The 16261-nt window shown below is 48.3% G+C and overlaps 1 protein-coding gene and 1 non-coding gene across 2 annotated transcripts; both read left to right on the forward strand.

Annotated features, from left to right (window-relative positions):
- The first annotated feature begins 442 nt into the window (after positions 1–442).
- Positions 443–16004, forward strand: LOC117860354 (protein tesmin/TSO1-like CXC 7). Its single transcript, XM_072294757.1, has 10 exons — positions 443–690; positions 1467–2036; positions 2140–2149; positions 2468–2520; positions 3979–4162; positions 4849–5149; positions 12469–12544; positions 12640–12734; positions 13863–14213; positions 15940–16004. Exons 2-10 carry the CDS (start codon positions 1531–1533, stop codon positions 16002–16004), a joined length of 1641 nt encoding a protein of 546 aa, XP_072150858.1. The 5' UTR covers positions 443–690; positions 1467–1530.
- Positions 15762–15847, forward strand: TRNAY-GUA (transfer RNA tyrosine (anticodon GUA)). The gene is given in 2 exon segments: positions 15762–15798; positions 15812–15847. It is a non-coding gene; the product is annotated as a tRNA-Tyr (tRNA).
- Positions 16005–16261: the final 257 nt, after the last annotated feature.

Raw genomic sequence — 16261 nt, forward strand, 5'->3', positions numbered from 1 at the left:
TCACGTACTGAGTTACACAGCTAGAAGACAAGCAAGTTAATTGTAAGGTGATTTTCTGTTTCTTTACTCGATTGATTGCTGATCGATTCTACTTATTGCTTTACATGGACTAGTTAACGAGCTTTTTTCTTATCTTTTTTATACATGCACGTCAATTGGTCTAGATATCTGGTGTTTCAAGATCAAAGCTATATTTTCTGCAGGAAACCGATCTAGAAAATATGATTCTGCTCGCCAAAGGCATAAGAAAAAAAACCAAAGGACAGAGGAATGAACTCAACCTCAGGAAAAAGGCTATGGATAAGTATATTATTAAAAAATCGTTAGGAAGCCTCATTTAAAGTTCTGAACAGGGCCTCGGTTTTTTGCGGGACGACCCTGCCACCGTCCGATCCATCGTACATTCCACCGCGAATCTAATCGTCCACACTCCACCGAATCTAATCGTCCATTCCGTCGATTTGAAAAAAAGATTATGGTCCCACTCATCAGGAGGTATAAATTCGCTCTCCCTCCAAACCGGGAGCCGAAGCCAAATCATCAGCGCAGCGCTGACGGCAGAGCGAAGCGAAACGAAAACCCCAGTCGCCCTCCTCCACTCCCCACCTCGTCGCATCCGCCGCACCACGCTGCCGCTGTCCAGCGATTCCAGATCGAACGATCGGTAGGGCGGTCCAGCGCGCTTCGCAGGTAAGGTTATATCCTGCGAGCTCTTGCGCGGCTAATTTCCCATTTTTAATCTGGTTGGTAATGTTTGCGGGAGGTCTGATTCATGGGTGGGTGCGCGCTTGGTTTGGGCCTCGGGCGATCCGTTCTCAAGAGTTTGGGAACGGAGGGGGTGTTGGATGCTGCGTGTTTCGGGCTCTTAGGATTTAGTTCCCTTTTTGTTTGGTGTGTTGGGGAACATTTCAGTACGGGGGTTTGTCTGTCCATGAGGAATTTGTGGGGAACTCTAGTGGAATGCTGGGGTTTGTGGGACTGGATGACGCTAGGATTCGCTAGAGTTTGATGAATATTGGCGGCTGGAGCAAAATTTTTGGTGGGATTGTGGTGATCCTCTGGCCTCTGGTTTGCTTGTGTTTTGGGGGATTTTTTTTGTCAGGTTTGTCAAGTCCCCGAGAGTTTCGGTTGTTTTAGTGGCAATGCGTATTTTCTTCGATCCTGGTATTTTTAGGTCGTAATTTCGTTGTATTTGTCCATTGTGGGTTCATGGATTGCTGCAATCAGGGGGTTATGTTGTGTTTTGGGCTGAAATCAGGGGGTTATGTTGTGTTTTGGGCTGAAATTGTTCGATTCCTGGGTTGGGTTTCTGGAATTGTTTGCGGGCTTCAGTTCTTTTTGTGTAATTTATTTGACCTCATTATACTGATTGACCTTGGAATCCATCATAGACGTTTGCACAGCGCAAATGAGCAAGTGACTGGCTTGTTTACAGTTAAATTGAATTTTAACTTGTGATGCTATAGGTGATCCTGGAGATGATAGTGAAAATCTAGCAGTAGCACCAGCTTGGATCAAGAATTAGGGGGAATGGACAAGCCACCAGAGCTTTCTCTGGGCTCAATGCATCTGGACATTGCCTCTGCCTTCTATGCTGGCAAGCCAGAGATTGCTACCACAGCAGCAGCGCTCTCCCAGGCGCTTGGGCAAGCACAAACATGTCCCCGCCTTCAGCCTTCACTGCAGAGCCTCCAGTCGTCGCTTCTTCTGTGGCCTCCGGTGATATGGTCTACATGGGCTGCTGTGAAGCACCCTATGCCATTACCTCATCTCCCTCCAGCTAAGAAGCTGAAGTTGCTACAAACTTCATCAGTACTGACACCAGCTTTGCCAGATACGGAGGCTTTGCCAGTTGTAGAGTTGCCACTGCCAAAGCTTCCAGTGCGTCATCCATTGCCAAAGCTGCAGGTGCGTCGGCCGTTGCCAAAGCTGCAGATGCATAACCCGTTGCAACAGGCATCCCTAGTGCTGGAGAAAGAGTCACTGAAGCAGGAGATGCCGGTAACACCACTAACATCTGCAACCTCCGTTAACCTGTGAGTTTTATCTCGTTGCACCTTATCATGTGATTCTTAAGCTTTAAGTCTTATGGTGTATATAATGAGATGGAATGCTTCCAAAGAATTGAATATCTTTCAGATTACTTCCTGTTTGAGCCATGCTGAATGTTTTTGGAGATATTTGCCCAAATGTGTATGTGAATATCTAAATCATAATTTAGTGAGAAAACCAGGACACATTAAGATATGATTTACAAAAAATTATGTATATTGTACTTGTTCCTTCTCTACTTTTGTCAGAGCAAGAAAGAGTTTCCTGGAAACTTGAAATACTTGTGTCAAAAGGCTTAATGACACATCACCATCTTTTGACGATATTTTTTTACTGGTGAATTGTTTTTGTTCTCTTCACGATGCTGAATTCCCAAAATTTGTGGATTGAAACACTATCTGGATCGAAAAATAAGACACCGGCAGGGATAAGAAACTGCAAGTGCAAGAACTCAAAATGTCTGAAGCGGTAGGTTCCCTAATAAGTTTCTTCTATGTTTGTGAAGGTCCTATCAATTTTCATCCAAAAACTATGCAGCAAAAGAATTATCTTGCCATCGCAGTTGAATTTTGGTTTTTGTTTTCTCTTCTTATGTTTTCCTTTAGTTATTTAGATACAACACATAAGCCTTACTCCAAACTGTTTGCATGCTAAAATATCACTATGGTTGTACCTTCATCATATGTTGTGTGTCTGCCACCTTTATTGTTTTAGTTCCACCTGGATGTAAAAAGTTCACCTGAGTAATATGTATAACAATCACATCGAATAAAGTTGAAAGTTAGAAGAAATGGATAAAGAGCAACTGTAGGAACTGCAAGGAAATAATTTCACACAGCACCCTATTTTAGTCTTTTCTCAAGAGGCATGCATGTGACAATTTTTACTTGATGTACGACTAAGGGCTCTGCTACTTCATCTTTTTATAACTTTGTCACTAAGTTGATTGCTATATGAAACTTGCTTTATTGTATTGTATACAGTCAGTGCACCAGACACAATGGATTGAGCAAAGCAACCTACAGTCACATGCATATTGCCTTCACTATAGAGATGGAAGCTAAAAAACCATAGAAAGCAGAATTCTGGTCTCAAATTTTGAAAGAGTATAAGGAGTACATAGGAATCCTATTTTAAGTCCCATGTTGGGAAACTCATACTTGTTGAGCAGTTAGCACCTTTCATTTCTCTGAATAGTGTGTCCCTTTTAACAACGATGAGCTGATACATTTGAATTTCTGTTGCTTCTGTTAATGATGTGCCCTCTGCGATCAAGCACTGGAAACGGCAAAGCACCTGTTCTCCAGATGCTCCTACACGTTGCAGGTGTGGCATGAAGTCAGCACTTCAATCAACATTCAGAACACTGCACCGTTACAGCATCAGTCACTGCTGGATTGGTGGCTGCAGAAAAGAGCTGGTTTCACTACAAACAAGCGCAAAGGCCTTGATTCAGCTTTCATGCTAATCTCCTGGAACCTTTGTAAGGAGAGGAATGACGGAGTTTTCAATCGTTCCCAGGCCAAGAATGTCACTACACGAGTCCAACAGATCACAGCAGAAGGTGAGAGGTGGTGCGCGGCAGGCGCCAAGATCTAGCAGCTCTGGGCTGGCCAGGGAACCTAGGGACGCCAAACATGGCGCTGTTGTTCTCAGCACACGCTTAGAACTCTATAGCTAGGTTTCCACCCATTGGTTGTAAAGGTTTTATGTGTTAGCAAGTTTTGCAACTTGAACCGTGTGCGTGCGTCCGGAAGGTGTTGTATGATTATTTCCTTCTTAATACAAAGATGCGCAGCTCTCCGGCGTATTCACGAAAAAAACAGTTAACAGTTCTTAGCATTTCAATAATATTTTTTATGTTACCTGGTTTCTTTTTTTAAGTCATAATCCTACTCATTGGTCTTTTGATTGAATCATTTCTAGGTATTGTGAGTGTTTTGCAGCAGGGAGATACTGCAAAGGTTTCAATTGCACAAACTGTTATAACAATGGTAGTCATGATAATGCAAGAGCAATACAGGATGCTATCGATGCTGTACTGGAACGTAGACCTATGGCCTTTATGCCCAAAGTCGAGAACAGATCATGCTCAAAGCAAAGTTCTGAGGTAGGGCATGGTGTATACTTTTATTATGGTGCTTATGTTTATTTCAGGGTCTCTACTTCTTTAATATCTTAGTTATTCAACTATCCTATGTCATTTGTGAACAAGAGTTGTTTGTTATTTTCATTTCTAAATGGTGGAAGTACAATAAAGGAAAAACTTGAAGTGACCTTTTAAGTAAAATTGCAGGTAATGTTTCTTGGGTTGAGAGTTTAATATCATTGGAAAAAGTGTCACATGTGATGTGCACAAGTACTATTTGATGCTAATTGTTTGGTTTTTTTTTACTTTAAAGGCCTTTTCTTTATTTGGTCATCTGAAGTTTTCTATCCATGAACTATTTTATGGTCATGATTTCATTATCTAACTTTCTATCTTTTGATACATATTCAATGCTTTCGTAATATAGACAAAATTTAACATGATCCTTTGTGTCAATTAAATGATAATAGTCGATCACGAGGCAGGTAATTGTTACCTAAGTAACAAACTGGATGCTTGAGTTAAAAAGCAATACCTTATTATGGTCATAATTTTGTTGCCTTACTTCCTTACGGTATCTTTTCAATGAATGCAAAAATTGCCATGTTCCTGTGTCAGAGAAAGTTAACAGAGAAACAATACAGATACTGAGTTGCATACTATATACCATCATGTCATGTGTGAATGTTATCTCGTTTACGTTACAGGGAAAAGAAGCAGAAGGCCCACATGTTGGGAAGCATACAAGAGGCTGCAATTGCCGGAAATCAGAATGTCTGAAGAAATACTGTGAGTGCTTCCAATCTAATGTTCTCTGTTCAGATAACTGCAAATGCATGGATTGCAAGAACTATGAGAGTAATGAAGAGAGGAAAGCAATTCGTGCCCAGAAGCATACCGTCTTTGTGCAGAACAAGCAGAATTATGCTTCAAGTGGAATTCTTCAACCATCTTCAGTCCTTCCTCGTACAACAAAAAATGACTCTGTTACCTCAATGGCTGCATCAGGCATCCATCATCCCACTAGCAACAATGGATCTTCACAAATAATTCTTTTTAAACATACTTTTCAATGTTGTCAATTGTCATGTTTTCTACTTTCATTATAGGACTTCCAATACAATTTAAGGCTACCTTACTGTAGTATACATGATATGGGCTGTTGTGCTGCCCTTTGAATATGAGGGTTGTTGATTACTCCCTCCGTTTCAAATTGTAGGTTATTTTAGTTTTTCTAGATCCATAGATATAATTATGCATCTAGATATACACTATATCTATGTGCATAATAAAAAATATGCACCTAGAAAAGCCAAAACCTTCTACAATTTGGGACGGAGGGAGTACCTAATTAGTAATTCTACTCTTAAATCTTACTTATTTGATTTATTTTTTTTTTCTAGAATACGCAGGAGAGCTGCGTATCATTCCATTAAGAAGAGATAAAAGTACTAATACAACGCGGGCCTAAACCGGGCACACGCACACGGTAGATGGTTCTATGGGCTGATTACACGAGGCGGGAGCTCCTAGATATTAAACCACGAATGGCACATCATCACAGACTCTCAAAATGCCATCCTACACTATATAGCCAATGTGCCCCAGCCATGAACCAGGTCGCTGCTTCTTCCGCGACTGCTACTGCTAGCTGTTGCGGTATCTGTTGAGGGTCTCCGGTGAAGACCCGATTGTTTCGCTCTTTCCAAATGCGCCAGGAGACCAAGATGATTGTGGAGTCGAACCCTTTCTTCCTGGCACCATGGAAGCTTCGTCTCCAGATCAACCACCAATCCAAGAGTAGCTTCGTCTCCGGATCAACCACCAATCCAAGAGTGAAGACCCGGGGGCTGGTATGGATGAGGCATTGCCTGTCATTTGATCAACTGAGTGCCATACCTGCTGCGTGTAACTGCAAGTGGCAAGCAGATGATCAGAGGTCTCGGGCTCCTGGCAACATAGGCAACACTCGTCCCAATTCTGTAGCCCATGCTTCTTACGGCGAGCCGATGTCCAAAGCCGTTGCCTCATAGCAAGCCACATGAAAAGCTTAACGCGGAGGGGGGCCCAAGCTCGCCAGATACAACCAAAAGCCGGTGATTTAACTGACCCCACGAAGAAGAAATTGTAGGCCGACCTAGCGGAGTATGTGCCTGACTTCTCCCAACGCCACATTATCGTGTCCATTGCACCTTCCTGGAGCTGGACATCAGATACAGCGTGCCATAGCTGGACGTATTGCGAGATTGCAGCCACTATTAGTCGTCCAACGATGTCACGGATCCATCTTTTCCCCAGAAGAGCAGCCGCCACAGTTCTTGTTTTCCTAATATTTGGCTTAACCATGAGGCACAGGTCAGGAGCTAAAGTGCAGGGAGAGAGATCGCCCAGCCAGCAGTCCTCCCAGAAGAGTGCAATATTCCCGCTGCCCAAGTGTACACGAGTGGAAATCTGGAAGATTTTGAGCAAGGTGTGGTTGTTGTCCAGCGTGTTGGCAAGGTACTTCCATGGCCGCCGATCATCAGTCCTTTTGAACCACAGCCAGCGCAAACGGAGAGCCAACGATGCCATTCGGAGGTCCTGGATTCCTAGACCCCCCACAGGTTTAGGACGGCAAGCAATTAGCCAGGCAACAGTACATTGCCCTCCATTGGCGGCCCGCTTTCCTGCCCACAGGAAGCCTCTTCGGAGTTTGTCGATTTCATGGAATACCCAGGCCGGGATGTCAAGAGAAATTAGATTGTAGGTGCAAGTCGCTGTCAGGACCGATTGGACCACGGTCAGCCTCCCCGCCTTGTTCATGAGTTGAGCCTTCCAGCTAGGGATTTTACTGGCCACCTTGTCAATCAAAGGTTGGAAATGGGTCTTCCTCAAGCGCCGAACCGATAGGGGCATACCGAGGTACTGTATTGGAAACCCAACCACTTGAGCGGGGAAAATACCTCTGATCCTCTCAATTTGCTGGTCACTACAAGCAATTGGGGCGATAGAGCACTTCTGCAGATTTGTGCGCAGCCCTGAAGCGTTGCCGAAGAAGTCAAGAATCCCTTTAATGGCGATTGCATCCTGGACCACTGGCCTAGCAAAAATGATCACGTCATCGGCGTGTAAGGAGCACTGATGACAGATAGTGTTATCGGCTGGATGGGAGAGGACACCCAATTCGGCCGCCCTCCTAAGGAGCCGGTGCAGTACCTTCATGACGAGTATGAAAAGCATTGGCGAAAGGGGGTCGCCTTGCCGCATCCCTCTAGCATTGCCTATTGATTGACCAGGGGAACCGTTGAGCAGAATTCTGGTGGTGGCCAAAGACATTAGGACAGAGATCCAGTCCCTCCACTTGGTCCCAAAGCCCCTCGCCTGTAGGACTTGCAGGAGGAATGGCCAACACACCGTGTCGAATGCCTTAGAGATGTCAAGCTTAATTAGCAGCTTGGCTTTCGTTTCCTGTGTAAGGTTTTTGCAGCTAGCTCAACAAACTTGAAGTTATCATGGATTGACCGTCCCTTGACAAACGCACTCTGGTTAACATCCACCAGATTGTGTAGCTCCTGATCAAGACGGTTGGCGAGCAGCTTCGCCGCTAGCTTTGCGAAACTATGAACAAGGCTGATAGGCCTATAGTCGGCTGGGGACACCGCGTCCTGCTTTTTCGGTATCAGGGTGATAAGTGAGCTGTTCAGTCGGCCAAACTGGGCGCATGCCCCATGGTAGAGCGCGTCGAAACATGCAAGAACATCTCTCTTGATCACCGGCCAGGCCGCTCTGTAGAATTCCGCCGTGAAGCCATCCGGCCCGGGGGCGCGCTCATTTGGTAGCTCAACAATGGTTCTCCATATCTCCTGCTCAAGGAATGGTGCTTCCAGATGATTGAGGTCAACTGGCAGCAAGCCTAGCGATGCTAGGTCGATGGCTTCTGTTCTTGACGATGGAGTTCCAAGGATCATCGCAAAATAGTTGAATAGGAGCAGCTCCTTTTCGTCGTGTGTGATTGTAGTGACGCCCTCGTGCTCAAGTCTAGCAATGTGCTTCTTTCTTGTGCGGTGGCTGGCATGTATATGGAACAATTTAGTGTTGGCGTCACCCTCCTTCAGGAAGAGGAGCCTGGAGCGTTGGCGTGCAATGGTGCGCTCAAGGGAGGAGAGGCCAAGAATTTTGCATTTGAGCTGACTCCTCAAACTGGATTCCTCCTGCGATAAGGACCGGTGTTCCTGCGCCCTATCCAGCCACAAGACCATGGCTCTAGCTATCATGAGCTGCGCTTTGACCTCCCCCACTTTCCTGCTACTCCATTTCTGCAGCGCTTTGGAGGTGCGCTTTAGCTTCTGGTCGAGAGTGATCAACGGGTCATTTGTGGCAGTCAGACCACACCAGGCCATCTGGACGGTTTCGGTGAATCCCGGCACCCGAACCCACCAAGGTTCAAAGTGAAAGCGGCGCTTGGGGGAGTAGCTGGCGTTGGACGCCAGTAGAAGCGGGCAATGATCTGAGATGTCCGACGAGAGGTCCTGGAGCATGGCGAAACTGTAGCAGGCTTCCCAGTCCATGAACACAAGGACCCGATCGAGTTGGCCATTACCGGGGCTTGCCGCTCATTGCTCCGGGTGTATCGTCTACCATGGAGGTAGACCTCCTTCAAGTTGACATCTTCAACGAAGCACCTAAAACGTCCGATGTTGCGACGGTTAACATTGGAGGTGCTCTTCTCCGCTGCCCGCAAAATCAGGTTGAAGTCGCCCACAACAAGCCACATTGGCGAGGCCAGGGAGTGGACCAAGCGTAATTCCTCAAGGAATTCGATTTTGTCAATGTCCGGTTGAGGTCCATAGACGGTGGTAAGGGTCCAAGGCATGTCATGGCCATGAACCTGTGCTGAAATAGTTAAAGAGTGGCGTCCAGCGTGCACCCGCACGCATGACACAGCTGGGCCCTTGCAAGCGATCAGGATGCCCCCCCTGGTTCCCACAGCCGGTATGTAATCGAACGACAAGAAGGAACTACCCAGCATTCCAGCAACAAGGAAAGGCGAGATTACACTCAGTTTAGTCTCCTGGATACATACAATCGACGCCGTCGTGTCGGACACCACTGTGCACAGTGAGTCGCGCCGGGAACGTGCGTTCAGGCCACGGACGTTCCACACCAGAACATTTATGTTGGCAACTTCCATTAGTAACCGCGGCGACACGAGCAGCGGGGGTGCGGCAGCTGCGTTAGACGCTGAGCTCTCCGGCCTGGCTCACCAGTTGCCTTAACTGGGCATCAGAGAGCCCATTGGCCAGCGGCAGTATGTCACGGAGCGCAGCAAAGTGCTGGGGTTGCACAGTGGAAGACAGGAACTTGTCGAAGTTTCGGGGAGTAGCGCAGTCGTCATCGGCGTCCTGGGACAAAACACCCAGTTTCTTCATGGCGAGGATCTCACCCTTGCGCGATGGGCAAATTGCTGCATTGAGAGGTTTGTTGGCGAGCCGGTTGCTACGGCGGGGCGTCACGGTGGTGATGAGCGGCGCGGCTTGGATCAGTGGATGTTTTGCCAGCGGGGGGTCCAAGGGAAGTCGAACGCTGTGAAGAAAGGCCTCAGTTTTCTCCCACGCCACCATGGAGGAAGTAGGGGATGGTGGTGACGTCGGCTGCGTCGCCAGTGGCGTAGACTCCCCCTGCGCCGGCGGCACCTGCTCGGACGGGGAGGGGTCGGTCGGCAAGCCCTGCAAGCCGTGAGGGCGCCTGGAGTACGTGCAGGGAGGGGTCGGGTGTTCCCAGGCCTGCAGTTCTCCGTGCCCGCCTATGTCGGGCGTCCGACCCCCCGGCGACGAAGACAGAAGGGTGGTTTCAAGCAACATGGGGTCGTCACGAGACGGGGGCGTAGAAGGCAGGAAGTCCGGGAGCAGGTCAACCGAGAGGTCAGCCGGGGGGGGTGGGAGAGGTACAGGCACGCATGGGCACCTCCCCAGACTTCCGGACTCCCGATGCACACGCCGCGACGACGTCGCGGTGACAGGGCATGACCGCGTTGTGCCCTGGTCATGCACCCTGCAAGACGTACCAGAGGTAGCGTGGACGTTCACGGGCGGGCTGCCCATGGCCACGTACCCCACGCGAAGGACAGTCACATTTGGTAAAGGAGCCATAATGGTGGGCCCCTCCGAGACCGGCGGGCAGTCAAGGGGCCGCGACTGAGGAGGAGCCACCGCCGTAAGCGCCATCTCGGGGCCGTCGGGCCGCCGCAGCGTCCTGGACGGTGGCGGCGCCAAAGAGACGCGCCTGGAGCTGGGACCCGGAGCATTGACGTCGTCGCAGCTGAAGAAGGAGCCGTCCTCGAAGCCTTGCCTAGTGGGGAAGCCATGCAGACACGGACCATACCCGTCCCCGCCAGAGGTGTTCCGATCAGGGTCGCCGTCGCGGTCGGACCCCCCATCACTGGACGGCAGCGACGGGGACGGCATCGGCGTGCGTGAACGGAAATCCGTGACATGGCGAAGCCGGATGACAATGTCGTAGAACAGGCCTTTCTTCTGCCTAAGGTATGGCGGCAGGTTCCCCCAAATTCGCTGCATCGTCGGGTCCTCATACGAAACTTGCTGTTCATGTTCCGCAATCCAGAGCCTACATCACTTCGGGATGCGGGCCGGATCATCAGTCCACGCCTGCACCTTCATCGTTCTCATGTCCAACCAATCGCTGGGAGCGGACGCCACCTGTTCCACCCAACAACCAGGAGCAAGAATTTTCCTGGCTGTTCGGGCGCTCCAGGCATGCGCGGGGATGCCGTCCAGCTCTAGAGAAACGCGGAAGAAGCAAGTATCAGCGCTCGCCCGCACCAGCCGCGTCCAAGGGCGGAGAGAAAAACGGAATTCTCCCACCGGCACGAACCTCGCAGCCAAGGCCGCGTCCCTGGTGCGCTGCGACGTGAAGGACACCAGGAAACACTCGGGCCAAAACTGACGCACCGAGAAATTGTCCGACCCAGCCACCGGCAGCTCAGCGATGGCTCGGCGAAAACCATCGAGCGGCAGGTCGGCCGGGGCACCTGAGGCCGCCGCCAGGAGCGAAAAGCGGAGACGCTCCTCCTCCGCGTCCATGGCAGCATCCCTGGATAGGAAGCAGGTAACCTCCCCCGGGCGGCAGTCCGGGTGGCCGGGGGGCATATCTTCGTCGTAGAGTGCGTTGGCGATGTCATCGTCCGAGGGGGTACCTGAACCCGACGGCCCTTCACGAAGCGGAGGCCGCGGTGGGTTCAGTTGCAGTGATGACGAGACCTGGGAGCCACGTGGTTGAGGGGTGGCATGGCTACCGCCCGCCGCCGACCGGGGGGCGGGGGCACGAGCGGAGCTTGACTCAAGGTGTGGCGGCGAGGGAGTGCGTCCTCCAGCGTCACGCCCATGTGGCGTCGGAGGGGAATCGCGGTGGGCGCGCACGAAGCGACGCTCATCCCCAACGCCGGAGGAGGCGGAGCTAGTAGGACTGCGCGGACGCTTGCAGTCGCGGGCGAGGTGCCAGAACCCGTGCACCGGAAGCACCGGATAGGGCGTCGACATTGGGCGATGAGGTGGTTGAAGGAGAGGCAGATGAGGCAACGACCAGAGAGCTCCGGCGGGATGCGCTTCGTCGCTGGTCGGGGGTTGAGTGCTTCCAAGAACTGGCGCTGGGCCAGGCGTTGGCGCCGACGCCTTCTAGACCGAGATCGGCGACTCTCCGCCATAGTCCATCCCTCATCCGCTGCACTAGAGGAGGGGGCGGGAGGATGGCCGCAGATCGATCCGCCGGAGGGGCGCGGCCCCGCGGGGGGGGGGGGGGGGGTCGAGGGCCACAGAGGTCTGGTCGCGGCGCCCAAGGGGGGGGCGGCCGGTACCTCGCGGCCCCGGGGTGTCCACCCCAGCAGGGGGAAGGAGGCGCGGGGGTGGCGCAAGCTTGGTGGTGGGATGGGATGAGGGGGGGGGGGGGCGATTGCTGGTGGAGGAGGCGGGGGGCTGGAGAGGAGGATGTCGCGGTAGGACGGCCGCGGGAAGCCGCCATAGGAGGACGAGTCAGATCCGGAATCGTCCAGCCACCGGACCTGCTTGCCTCGGCCGCCGGATGTCCCCGTGGGGAAGAAGGGCTCCGTGCAAGGGGAGAGCTTTCGGGACGGGGAGGGGGATCCTCCCGATGCGGGGTTGGTGGTCACCGGTGCCGGAGTGGCCGCCGGCGAGGGGTGACCGCCACCGGAACCTCCGTCGAATTATTTGATTTATAAACTAAATGTCAAACATAAATTAAATTCTGGTCGGTAATACATCTTATTTTCGGCCGATTGCAGATATTTTTGTGTTTTCCCACTTCTCCTCCCGTAGATGATAATAAGGGTCTTGTTTCGGAAAGAGATACTAAGGGCTCCTCCAAATTAGGACCTCATGGAGTTACTTACAGGTAACAGGTGTTGTTCAGCTCATGCTTATTGTATATTTCACTTCTGTGGTTATTTAATTTTTTTTGTCTAATACGTATTTCCAATCCTCCTGAAGGTCAGTTTTTGCAGACATTATCCAGATGGAGGATGTAAATGAACTCTGTAAACATTTAATTCTAGCATCAAGACAAGCTGCCGAAGCATTTCTGGGTATTGTTTTCTATTCTCTATAAAAACTATGCTAGTGAACTACGACTTGAGATGTGATTTGTAAGATAAAACACCACCTGCAGATATCATGGTCACTACCCGGTGACAGGGACTTTTAGTTTTTCTTTAGATGACTTGCTGATTTCCAAGTGTTGGGACTCTGGGAGGGAATTGCATTGTTCCTCCACCAGCTGAAATTATGCATATATATTAAAGTACAAATGAAATTTTGATAGTACAGGTAACTCTGTACTAAGTGGACGCCTATCAGTCCAAATCAATCCCCAAATGTAACCTGATACTCCCCCTGTTTAAGACTTAAAAAAGGAAAATCAAGTTAAGGCCCCATGCAGTGTTTAGTCAGTATCTCAATCTTTTTTCTACTATCTCCTGTATTAGACCAATCAGCCCAAGGGGCTAGAATCAGTGGCGGACCTACGACCTGGGCTGCCCAGGCTGCAGCCTGAGTCCAAGGCCAAAATTCCAATGGTGGTTTAGGAAACGTTAGTCAAATATCAAAGGACAAACACATACAAGTTTCTACTAAGCTGGGAGCAGCCCCGGTCCTTAGCAGTTCTTGGGTCCACCCCTGGCTAGTAGGTTGGTTAGGTGTTAGGAGCCATAGGGTTGACCAGCTGGATAATATTTCATAAAAATAAATATTAGAATTTCCAAAGCAATTATTTTGTATGCTTTGTCTCCAACCACAAACCACCACAAAAGGGAGTAGAGGAAGAACGAGGCAAGGCACCAGGGTTCATCTAGATTACCACTTTGACCACATGTCAGGCAGTTGTGCCTTCTGGACTTATTTTGCCATACACTTACTGCAAATGATTTCAAGTGTTATCTACCTTCTGGACTCACAGTTTATTCACTTCTAAGTAATTGCCACCAACATTTTACAAGAAAGATACTCACCTTTCATTGATCATCTGAACTGTAGTATTCTTTACTGATAAAAGTCTCCAAGTCCTCACTCTTGAGATGGGCATCTGCAGATATTGAACTTTGGTTGCTAACTTTTGTTAAGTGCATTTGCTTGATAATTCTTTGATTAGTGCATATTATATATACTTTGTAAACACCTTACCGTGATATATTTTCTCTGAAACTCTAATTTTTCAGATTCAGGTATTACGGAGAACACCAGCACAAAAAAGTTGGACCAAGCAGAAAGTTGCCTGTCCTCCAGAAACTCTGACAGGGAAGCAGTTCAGAAAGGACAGGACATACATGCATATTCACCAGAAAGCAGTTCTTATGGATGGAACGATATCAACAGGCATATGTCTCCTGGATCCCAGGTATTGATGTGTGATGAGCATGATGCTGTTCTCCAGTCGTCAAGAGCTGAAGATGCAATTCGCTCAACCATGATACAGAACTTGCCAAACATTTTCATAGGGCAAGAGAGGCGTGTACTGACCAGTTTCCGCGACTGCCTCTGTAAGCTCGCAAACTGTGGCAGAGTGCAAGGTTAGTCTTGCACACATAATGACCTAAGCTACTGAAGCATTATGTATTTTGTTTTACTATCTTTCCATCTTCGGTATTTGATATGGCAAATAGTATGGAAATAAATGCCTTTTCTTTCAACAGGAGAGAAGCTATCTTCTATGGGGGTGTTTGGTTCCCTTTGCTTATTTTTATCACGTGTCACATCGAATGTTTAGGTATTAATTAGGAGTATTAAACGTAGACTATTTACAAAATCCATTATATAAGTGGAGGCTAAACGGCGAGACGAACCTATTAAGCCTAATTAATCCATCATTATTGTCAAATCATGGACTAATTAGGCTTAATAGATTCGTCTCGCCGTTTAGCCTCCACTTATATTATGTGTTTTGTAAATAATCTACGTTTAATACTCCTAATTAGTACTTAAACATTCGATGTGACGGGTGAACCAGGCCTATGTCGACCAAGCGCCGTTCTAATTAGGTGCTAGGCTGCTGCAGCTGCAGCCGCAGCCAGCCCACCGAACGAGCTCGCGCATCACCTCCTCCATAAGAACGGTTGGAGGGATATCCAGGAGCAGGCAAATGAATGAATGATTCCTCCATCCTCCTGTAACTATTAGTGACGCTTGACTTTCCATTCCGTGGAGAAGTCTCGGAAAGGTTCCCAAATTGAACAGCAAGGTCGAGCAAGCATTGCATTTCACGAGAATGGCGTCGACAAACAAAGACTAAGTACTAACCCTACAGAGTACCGTTGGTTCTAGCATAATTTAATCCATGATTCTGATCTGTGAAAATGGCGTTCGTTTCAGGAGAATCTGGTCTGTGCTGAACGGTTCCTAGACGTATGCTAGATGCTAGTAAAAACGTTTTCTTAGTCCTGTACATTCTTGAGTTGTGCCTCTGTAATATAAATAGTTTGCCTAGACATGCGTGGATCTGTTCTCCTATATCTGAAGCCCATGTAATCATATCGCCTGGTTGTCCTACTACTAATTAATCCATGGAAAATGGTCAACACGGAACCGCGGGAAAAATTCTCTCTTGTGAGGACAATGTTGTAAAATCGTGAAGTCTTTGTGACAAGGGCGGATGCCTTTGGTCTTTCAAAAAAAGAAGAGCTGGTGCCTTTCTCTAGTCTTTTTCCGGCATTCGAGTGCATCGAGAAGGGTAGTTTGGGAACCATGAACTTTTCATCTGGTCATTTCTCCTATAGATGTAAAAGTTGTACCAGCCTTTCACTTTGTACCCTCCAGCTCCAATCCTCCATGGTGGCTTGCTGGCCTTTGCGTGTGCTCCTACAGTAGGATACGCACATGGCTGGTCGCCCAACGCCTGGACAGCAAACGAAAGAGGTATTTACTGCGGTTCCCGAAAAGGTTAACTAGCAAAGTAACTGCCACCGACGTTTTACAAGGAAATACGAACTCTCGAAATTCTTGTTTCTGTAATACTGAACTTTCAAATTTCGAAGAACCAGCAAACAACCTAAACCTGAGCGAGAGGTTATGGACATGCCAGACTAGAAAATAAAAATGATAAGTGGGCGCATATCCACAAACCGACCTTAGCTCAGTTGGTAGAGCGGAGGACTGTAGTGTAGGCAGATAAATCCTTAGGTCGCTGGTTCGAATCCGGCAGGTCGGATGTATTTGTTTTGATTTATTTTTCCTGTATTTGTCTTTCTTGATCTTCCGGACTCTAGTCTGCATGGCAAATAGTTTTAAAAAGCTTTGTAGAAAAGCAAATTTCATTAGCAAATATTTTTGCGCAGCAGGGTGGTTTTGGTGAAAAATGGTCTTAAAATGTTTTTGCAGGAAAAAAGAGAAGATGCATGTGACCCAGTATATTTTTTGTTTGTTATTGTTTCATTCTTTGCAACAGGCTACTTTTGATGTTGCTTATTTGCCATTGCGAAAAAGGGTAATTGTAATATATCATGATTATCTTTCAAAAATATATATCAGGATTACACAGTGCTATCTTGGTTTACAAAATAGATGAGTACTTTGACTTTAACAATGCATGCTTTGACAAAATAATTTTCCCCTTGAATTTTAG

This window comes from Setaria viridis, chromosome 6, assembly GCF_005286985.2.
Source record: "Setaria viridis chromosome 6, Setaria_viridis_v4.0, whole genome shotgun sequence".
In the NCBI taxonomy this organism is placed as follows: Eukaryota; Viridiplantae; Streptophyta; class Magnoliopsida; order Poales; family Poaceae; genus Setaria; species Setaria viridis.

Excerpts from the sequence above, each read along its gene's own strand:
- LOC117860354 (XM_072294757.1), top strand. The coding sequence starts at position 1,531 with ATGGACAAGCCACCAGAGCTTTCTCTGGGCTCAATGCATCTGGACATT. Across the intron at positions 12,735-13,862 it reads AGCTGCCGAAGCATTTCTGG|ATTCAGGTATTACGGAGAAC; the intron begins GTATTGTTTTCT and ends CTAATTTTTCAG. Across the intron at positions 14,214-15,939 it reads AAACTGTGGCAGAGTGCAAG|AAAAGCAAATTTCATTAGCA; the intron begins GTTAGTCTTGCA and ends AAAGCTTTGTAG.